The 9537-nt window shown below is 31.6% G+C and overlaps 1 protein-coding gene across 2 annotated transcripts; it reads left to right on the top strand.

Annotated features, from left to right (window-relative positions):
• The first annotated feature begins 4180 nt into the window (after positions 1–4180).
• Positions 4181–8336, top strand: LOC145332126 (uncharacterized). Of its 2 annotated transcripts, none has more exons than XM_080177072.1 (6): positions 4181–4287; positions 4781–4876; positions 5822–5896; positions 6102–6185; positions 6509–6614; positions 7467–8336. In XM_080177072.1, exons 1-6 carry the CDS (start codon positions 4207–4209, stop codon positions 7520–7522), a joined length of 498 nt encoding a protein of 165 aa, XP_080033198.1. In that variant the 5' UTR covers positions 4181–4206; the 3' UTR covers positions 7523–8336. The 2 variants fall into 2 exon arrangements, with proteins under 2 accessions (XP_080033198.1, XP_080033197.1); XM_080177071.1 differs by having other exon boundaries at positions 7543–8336.
• The last annotated feature ends 1201 nt before the right edge of the window (positions 8337–9537 follow it).

The raw sequence follows: 9537 nt of genomic DNA on the forward strand, positions 1-9537 counted from the left end.
GTGAAGTTTTTAGGGCTTTTTTGATGGGCATATTTTCATTTCAAAGCATATATTTAAAGGGAGTAAGAAAGAAATGAAATTCACATTTTGGAAGCAGTTAATAGTGCCTATAAAAAATTAAGCCCAACTGGCCTACTATTGGTTGATAAAAGTGTATACTGGCCTGCAATTCAGTCTGTATATTGGCCTATCATTTGGTCATTTGTATTGTATTATGTCATTTTTTATATGCACTTAAGCTGCTTCAGATTTTTAGGATAGTTTTTTGTATGGATAATAAGAGATATAAGTTTTCCGGAATTTTAATGTAGGGAGTAGATTTGAAATCTGCATCAAATTTTAAGGATTTTTTATAAAATTCATTTTTTGTATAATTCTTTATTTAAAAGCGGAAATGCAAATTAAGTTAATTAATTTTGGCATCCGTAATTAGTGGATTTAAAAAATCTGCACTCTGATTGGATGTCGTACATCATTCAACCAATTAGAGCGCAGGTAGTTTAAAATCCAACTATCCTATTGGTCAAAATTAATTAACTTAAAATGTATTTTCGCTTTTAGATAAAGAATTATACAAAAAACGAATTTTATAAAAAAAATCCTTAAAATTTGATGCAGATTTCAAATCTACTCCCTACATTAAAATTCCGGAAAACTTATATCTCTTAATGGATAAGCTTCTCAGTAAGATAGAATATATCATATCTTTGAGCAGATACAAAGAGATAGGACATTGTATAACAAACCTTTCTTATCCACTTTATTACAGTTTGCCTTTTAATAGCTTTTGTTAATTCGTTGATAATTTGTTGGAAGAGAGATGTGTAGATTGGATAGGCAAGTAAGCTAATTCTGCATTTTGATGGCTTATTATTATTTTAAAGGAAATAATTGTTGTTTATCTCCAAGTCTCACAGACAGTTTCCGCGGATATTAAAACGAAAAATTATGAGATTAAAACCAATTTTGTTAGCCAGATTGGCCAAAGAAGATGGCTGGCAAAACTGGTATAATTTTATGATTTATTTATTATTTGTACAAAATTGTCTGTAATACGTTGCTATACATGATTCTTCAGCATGGCTGAGAATAGGTTCTAATCCAGCGAATATTAATCAATTTCAGAGCCATATAGGAAAATATACCTCTATTATAGGAAATCAAATTAAAAGTTAATCAACCCACACCCCTTCCTACAATACAAGCTTTTATAGCTTTTTGGGTTCGAGGGATAAAAAAAAGTTATACAGTGTGTTTTTTTTATGAGAACTTTTTTGAGAGCAATTTTACCCCTTTTATAGTTATCAGAATTTAATGATTAAAGGCTTATTTTCTTTGTTTTTTATTGCAATCAATAGAACACCAAAAAATATTTCAGTATTTATTTAAAAAGAACAGTAAAATCTAAAATTCAAAACTTGGGTGTCAACATCTTAAAATGGTTTTATCGCATTTTTCATATGCCTAAATCTTCTACCCTTTGCAAGAAAAAAATTGGATTTTTTGTAGTTGACTTTAGGGGGCCAGTACTCCCTCCCTACCAATCGAAATAAATCTAATATAAAATTTAAGAGGCATTTAAAAAGATCGTTTATTTATTTCATAAAATCGATTTATTTATGAAGATTTAGTTAGGGAAAGGTTATTCCCAGAATAGCTTTAAAACTGATTAATATCCGCTGGATTACTATTGTCACTCCTCCATAATGAAAAAAAAAAATCATGCAAAACATCGTGTTACAGACAATTTTCCACGAATATTAGAATTAATAATGTTTTAACGTTTAAGTTTTCCTTTTAATATCTGTAATACGATGTGATAACTAACTTTTTTTGTGTACCAGATTTTCATGTACTCTTATAAATCGATACCCGTAGCTGCCTAAAATAACGATATCCCATTAACCCCGTCCACCCATTTTACCCCATCCCCATTACTCCTACTAAAAGAACCAACTGACCAATTAATGAGTTATATGTTAGCAACCAAACTTTTTATGTATTCTATATCCATTTTCATTATATTGATTTGACAACAGATCTACCTCCCATCCTTTTTCAATTACCTTATTCGTCTGCTACTATTATTTCCTGCTACTTGGATGTGGTAATACACACCACACCATTGGTTGATTTTCAATGACCCAATTGAAAGTGGGCACAAGGACAGTGCGATGGGTAAATAGGGTAAATACTGTTATTTGACCCTTCCCCTTTCTAGTGTTTTACTCAATTGATTTGATAATTGTATGCGGATGTGAACGCACACCCTACGTCTCCTCTAAAATACTCAATGGACCAAATCAATAATTTTTATCAAAATTTGTGTGAATTTGTAAAATACTTTTTAAAAAAACAGTTAGATCCATGAAATTGTTCCGATTTAATAGTTGATCTAATTACCTTTTATTTTTCATAGATCCCCGATTTGAATTGTGCTATAATTTCAATCCATATTTAAAAGAACATTTATATTTAATAATGATCTTTTAGCTATATTAATTGACAACTTTATTTTGATTATTTGTTTATGTTTTTGTTTATTACTTTATGCCAGGTTAGATTATATTTACGAAAAAAGTTACGAAATTTCAAGGATGTGCCCTGCATGTTTAGTCCCCTAACACTTAATTATTAAAATAAGGAGAAGGGGTTTTCATTGCTCAACAGACATTTTATGTGAAAGAACCAGTATTTCCAGTATGGCTTTGAAACCGATTAATATATGCTAGATTAGAACCGGTTCCCAGCCATACTGAAAACAGATGTATAGCATCGTATTACAGCCAATTTATTAGCTTGGTTCTAAAAAACTCGTTTTAATTTTACAATTTTTATTTTAATTTTCGCGGAAGCTGTCTATAATACGATGCGATAAATAACTATTCGTTCATGTATCTAACTGGTAAATGATTATGTCGGCATTCTTCTGGAAAATTCGCATAAATATTTTGACAGTGCTACAAAAAGAATAAAACCCTAGTTCAAGATAGACAAAAATACCCTTCCTTAGAAGCTAGGGTCGAAACAACTAGATACTTATATGTATTTTAACACATATTGGTATAAATACATATTTTGCGGATATGAAAATGAAAAATTAGAAGATTATAACTAGTTTGCTTACTTTTATTTTAATATTCGTGAAAAATTGTCTGTATTATAATTTTTCAGTATGGCTGATAACCTGTTCGAATCAAAAGTTTCGAAGTAATCCTTTAATATAATTTATTTAGTAATGTTTGCTATTTTAATACCCCTCGTAAAGAATGTTCTTGTAGTGATTTAAATATTTTTTGGCATTTTTAATTTTTTCAAGCATAAAAATTAGATAATCAAAATTGACAGTACAATTGTATTTTCAAAACTCTTCCCAGTTTTGTTATTCAAATCATGAATCAAAAGGGATAAGACAATGGCCGATAAATCAATGTTCGTCAACAATGATGATACTCAAAATCACCCCTTCAGTAGATTAAAATTAGTGGTTGAAACGTTTGAACACTCAACATAATAAATCAACCAATCAAAAGTCCCCAAAGTTGTTAAGCGAACTAATAAGAAAATGTTATTATAAAACTTTGGGGACTAGTGTAGTAAACAGCCCATTTTTTTACTATCTCACTCTGGATTCAACTTTAATTTTCAAAAATATTATTAAACTTCTTGCCTGTAACTACTGAACTGATTGCGTTCTCCATTTAAGTAAAGCTTCACATAGTTCTCGAGATGGTTTTATGCTATCTTATTTTCATATTTAAATCTTGGGACGGTTTCAGGCTAATACAGAGCCCTAACTTATTTAAGTAAAAATCTTTGGAAATCAAACTTTTGTTCAAATCAAGTTCAATAAACAGAAACAAAAGTTGGTTGACAATTTACTGTTAACTTTTCCTGACTTTTAGGCAATATATTTTCATTTACAAGCTTCTCTGCTTACTTTAAATGAGGTGGAAGGGGGGGGGGGGGGTTTCCTTTCTTTTATCATAAAATATCTAAATATTTCTATCAACTATAATATGACACTAATAGCTAAGTACCAACGAAGCAAAACTCAATATCATAGTTTTTTTTATCAATAGTTTTTAGTCAACGAAGATAACAGGATTTAAAACTTTGGGTACCAGTGTAATTTACAGCCCAATGTACCCTCACTTCCTAGAGTCAACCAAGAAATAGAAAAACAATTCTTTCAGACTTACAAAAATGCGTTCTTTCGGAATTGTTATTGGTGCTGCAGCCGTCCTGTTCCAAGGCTATGTGTACTGCCAGCAGGCTGCCTACCAGGTATGATATGAAACTGTGATGCTATAATCTTGTTCCAGGGCTATGTTTACTACCAGAAGACTGCCTACCAGATAAGTTATGAAACTGGGCTACTATAGCCCTGTTGTAGGGCTATGTGTACTACCTGCAGGTTGCCTATCTGGTAAGTTATGAAACTGGGCTGCTATACACACAGTCCTGTTCTATGGATATGTGTACTGCTAGCAGGATGTCTACCAGGTAAGTTATGCAGCTGGGCTGCTATAGACTTTAAAAGCATTTTATTAGAGAACTAACGTCACATTTAAAATTTTCTTGAAATGAAAATAGTAATAAATTCTAGGATCATTCTCTCCTGAAAAAAGAATATTTTGCTCTTTAATATGTAACTTTACCAATTACAAAACCATATCAAATCTTTTTTTAAACTAAGAACCCCTTGACATCTCATTGATGTACCAATTAAGGCATTATTTAAGTTTTTCTTTGTGAATTATTATTGATTTTTTTGTAGCCCGGAGGAAGTGGTTCAGGAGGTGCTGGTGGTTTAGATGATTTACAAGTGAACATTCCTGGTATCCCTGGTGAAGATTATCCCATCTATGCTGAGGTATGTCCTCAAAGTTTTTATAATAGCGTCTTCTTATTCGTTGGCTTAACAACTTTGGGGACTTTGAATTTTGATTTTAATGTACAGAAGGTGTATTATTGATATATATTTAGGTTTAGATTTTTTATTCATAATTGTAAAAAACCCTTTTTTTCAGTAACTAAACAAAACTTTGTATAGATAAAACAGCATAGAAACAAACTTATCATTGTGTATATATAAAACTTGTTTTTCTTTTGAATATAAATCTTTTTGATCTCAAATAGTTAGAGAATGAATGAAATATTTACTTTTCGTTTATTCTAAACTAGCGACTGCACCACTAGCATCTAGGGGCTTTATATTAGAAGGGATATGGAAAGGCAGAATAATTGCCTAAAATCATACCCAGACTTATTTTTAATAATAAATAGCCTAAAACTATCTCAGGACATATTAGAAACTTCACTTCAGTAGAGAACCTTATTGGTTTATTGGTTCTTCGCTACAGACAAAAAAGCTTACTACTTTATAAAGTATATATTTATAATAGGATAAATCTTTATTTCATATTCATTTATTCAAGTTTGATTAGAGAAAAATACTTACACCTTTTTAAAGAAAATTTTTTTTTACAACTGTAATATGAACATGTTTTGAAAAAATCAAAACCGATATTTTCCTGAAAGCTAACAATTGATGTAGAATATTGTGACAGAGAATTTTGGTTGCCAATTTAGGTTGCTAATATAGTCATCAGATATTGGCCAATACATTTCTTTATAGTCAGAGAGAAACATATTATCAGAGTATGCAATAATTTCTAACAATATCCAAATATTATATATTCATTAAGCAAACCAGTTTGCTATAGAATGTAAAATCAGGGTGAAATTTGGTTAACCTACAGAAGCCCCGCTTCATTTACCCAGCAATAGAATTGGTCTAAAGTTGCACTATGTTCAGGTTCCTGAGACTGGATTCAGCTGTGATGGAAGAGTTGAGGGTGGCTACTACTCTGACACAGGGGCTGAGTGCCAGGTAAGTGACAGTAGCCTTTTCCCATGATTGTTGTTTATTAACATGTACTGCATCTCATCATTAATCCACTTTCCTTTGATAAAGGCTAATATTAAGCTTCAATGCAATAAATCTGAATGTATAAAGTTTCCTACTTTTTATTTGATTGTAATAGTGCTATGTTTTTAATATAATAGATAAAAAAATATAATGAAAATTTTTTCAGGCTTTCCATATTTGTGCCAATGATGGAGACGGTGGTCTGAGAACCTACAGCATCCTCTGTCCCAATGGAACTCTTTTCCATCAGGTATTAACAGGTTAATCTAAAAAGGATAGGTATTCCTTGGTTAACTTAGGGAGGAAATGTATTTTCTTATAGTTGCTTATGTCTAGTGAAGGTTTATAACTATTTTGGGGGAGGACACCATCACATTCCCAAGAGAAATTGCCCCTAGAAAAAAACCTCCCTATAATAAAAATATTTTTTTCTTTTAAAATCTAAAAAAATGGTTATCAGATTCAACTACCCCCCCCCCCCTCTTCAAGTTCCCCTAGAGGCTCTAGGGGCGTATCCACTGGTAGTTGAAATTATAACATTGGTAATTTGAAACATTATTGTATTATTTATAGGAGCACTTTATCTGTGACTGGTGGTTCAACTTTGACTGCTCCACAGCTGAGTCTCTGTATGGTCTCAATGATGAGAATGCCGCTGAAGCAGCCGCTGCTTCACCAGGTAAATGTTGTCTCGCTAACCTAACATTCTCTCAAAATTTTATATAATCCGAAGTTATTTATAATAATACATTTCTCATATGTCTAAAACAAAATAGAAATTTCTTTATAGAAAACAAAACTCGTTATGCATGCTTTTTATACATTTTAAATGAACAATTCATTGACATTTACTAACCAAATTATAAAATTAATCATAAAAAGCTGTTAAGTTAGTAATAGGTTTGAATCTCAGCTCTAATGCTGTCACTATATATCAAAATTATTGAAAGATAGGGGGTAATAAATTGGCCAATAACAGACACAACATATTTCTAAACACTGCTAGGACTTCAATCCAATAGTAAATCAATCTAAAGGGTGAAATTATAGAAAAGAGCAGATTGAAAAATTTGGCTTTAAACAATATTAAATCTTTATAGTTATATGAAATATAGGTTATTACATAAGTAATAATCATTTTATACATATAATCTATTTTTATGCACAATTTTGCACACAAATGTACTTGATAAACTTGCTAGAATCAAGAATTGTATAAAAACAAAATATAAATCTTAAATTGAATTTGATCTTTTTCTGGCAAGTTTATTATCTGTTTTTGTATACACAAGGATTACTCATAGAACTAGAAATTGTTAATAAGTAATCTTTGCTAGGTTATTTATACATGCAATTTTCTAAACAAAATGATATTCAATGATTAAAATAATATAAATAAGAAACATTATAATAAAAGTACATTGACAATATGATGTCATAGCTTCTAGTTCTATGAGTAAACCCGTAGAATATTACTCTGCACTAACAACACTAACACACAGACTTGTCCCGACACTAACACACTATTCAGGTGGTGGTGCTCCTGCTCAGGGCGGCAGAGCTGGCAGGCTCCAGCAGAACAACTGACCAAGTTTACCTTAATGCAGGCGGTGCAGGTGGAGCTGGAGGTGCTGGAGGAGCTGGTGGTCCCGGAGGCAGGAGGGGTGCTGCTCCAAGCAATTATGGTGCTCCCGGCAACCGTTAAGCAATTGCCACCCCCAACACTATTAACGTTAGGGTTGAACCGGATACCTATTTGGCTGGATACCAGATATCCGACTGCTGGATATCCGGCCCAACCCTAATTAATGTATAATTGACTCGTGATCACCAAATGGATTGTACCCTCATGTTCCCAAACAATATTCTACTACCAATTACCCTCCAAATATCCCAAGCACCATCTTGTTTCCCTCAAATAATCAACACTTGTTATAAATCCTTCATTTTCTTAATAATCTTAACTTTTAATATTATATCCCCCTTTTTTAGAAATCTCCTTTGAATCAATTTTAAAATCTCCTATGTAATACAATTATTTATTGTTACTTTATGTATTCTATATTAGGGTTGGGCCGGATACCAGATATCCGGCTAATTTCTGATGCCGGATATACAGTATCTGGCTGGATATCTGGCTAATGTTTGATATCTGGCAAATTACCAGATATCCGGTCCAACCCTATTCTATATTCCTTTTGGTGAATATTATTAAAATTGTAAACTTAGGCATTAATTTAACTTTCTTCTAGTCAATGAAAACCTCAAACAGCACATATCCTTATGAATCCTGATGTTAAGGATTAAATAAATAATTACTAGTAATATAATCACTGTTTTTTTGCCATAGGAATTTTATTTGTTCATTGTTACATGTAATCAATAAAGATTAGTAATAAAATTGATTTGTTTCTATCCTTTTTTAAATTAATTAGTTTGATTTTAGCCATTGCATTGTAATAAGGTTGAGCTTAATGATTTAAACTCTTTACAAAAGCTAGGGAATATTAACCTTGGAGGGGTTGAAAAAAGATGAAGATAGTCCTACCTAGTTTAAATATTAAGCAGGGTGTTGACACCGCTCTACACACCCTAACTCCACGCCTATGAATCTAAATCAACAATTAAAGCAGCCGATTAAATTGAAGTGCATTTTAAGCCTGATGTTGATACACAAAATAACCCCTTAGATTAGAATTAGATTACAATTAGTAGTTAAAATGTTTAGACACTCAACTTCATTAACAAACTATTTAAATTGAACAAATGTTCCCAATGTTGATAAGCTAACAAATAATAACATATTATTGTAAAAATTTTGGGAGTGCTGTAATAAACAGCCCAATGTCCCCAATCGATAAATTTGCAGAAAGGAAAGGCCAATTTCACATAAGATAACAAACTTTACTCCTTCTTTAAGTCCACTTAGTATTATCTAACAATGACCTAAGTATAAAAGGTGTCCTAATTATATCCACAAAGTTATTTAATTTAAAGATTGGACACATTTCTACTTTAGATATGTACACATAACTCATTATAAATTAGTAAGGTTGTTATTCCTGAAGCATAAGATTTCAATACCTCATAGGTACTGGGGTAGTTTTTGATCATGTTATTTTCGGATCTAAGTTTTGGGATGGTTTTAGGCTAATTTATTGTTGGATTTAACTCTTGGGATGGTTTTAGGCTATTTGCTGGTCACCCTTCCCAAACCAATACAGATCCTCTAGGTGCTAAGGGCACAGCTGCTTGTTTATTCTAATTTATGTTTTAGTTGGGTGTTCCTTATGCCACATAAAAAAAATAATAAGTCTTAATTTTTGTAATCAAATAAAAAGAATGCACTCGTGTAACCTGCCAAAAGGAATTATTTTCCTGATTAATCTATATCAGCCATGAAAAACATGTTGTTAATAACCATCATAAAGCAGGGTGGGAGGGGACAATGGGCTGTTTATTACAATAGTTCCCAAAGTTTTATTGTAACGTTTTCTTATTTGATGGCTTAAAATCTTTGGGGATTTTTATTAAATTTAGATTGGTTGGTTGATTAAGTTAAACATTCTACCAATAACTGTATTCTACGAAGGGGTAATTTG

This window comes from Acartia tonsa, chromosome 11, assembly GCF_053477335.1.
Source record: "Acartia tonsa isolate MP-2025a chromosome 11, ASM5347733v1, whole genome shotgun sequence".
Taxonomy (NCBI): Eukaryota; Metazoa; Arthropoda; class Copepoda; order Calanoida; family Acartiidae; genus Acartia; species Acartia tonsa.

Excerpts from the sequence above, each read along its gene's own strand:
- LOC145332126 (XM_080177071.1), top strand. The coding sequence starts at position 4,207 with ATGCGTTCTTTCGGAATTGTTATTGGTGCTGCAGCCGTCCTGTTCCAA. Across the intron at positions 4,288-4,780 it reads GCCAGCAGGCTGCCTACCAG|CCCGGAGGAAGTGGTTCAGG; the intron begins GTATGATATGAA and ends ATTTTTTTGTAG. Across the intron at positions 6,186-6,508 it reads ATGGAACTCTTTTCCATCAG|GAGCACTTTATCTGTGACTG; the intron begins GTATTAACAGGT and ends TATTATTTATAG.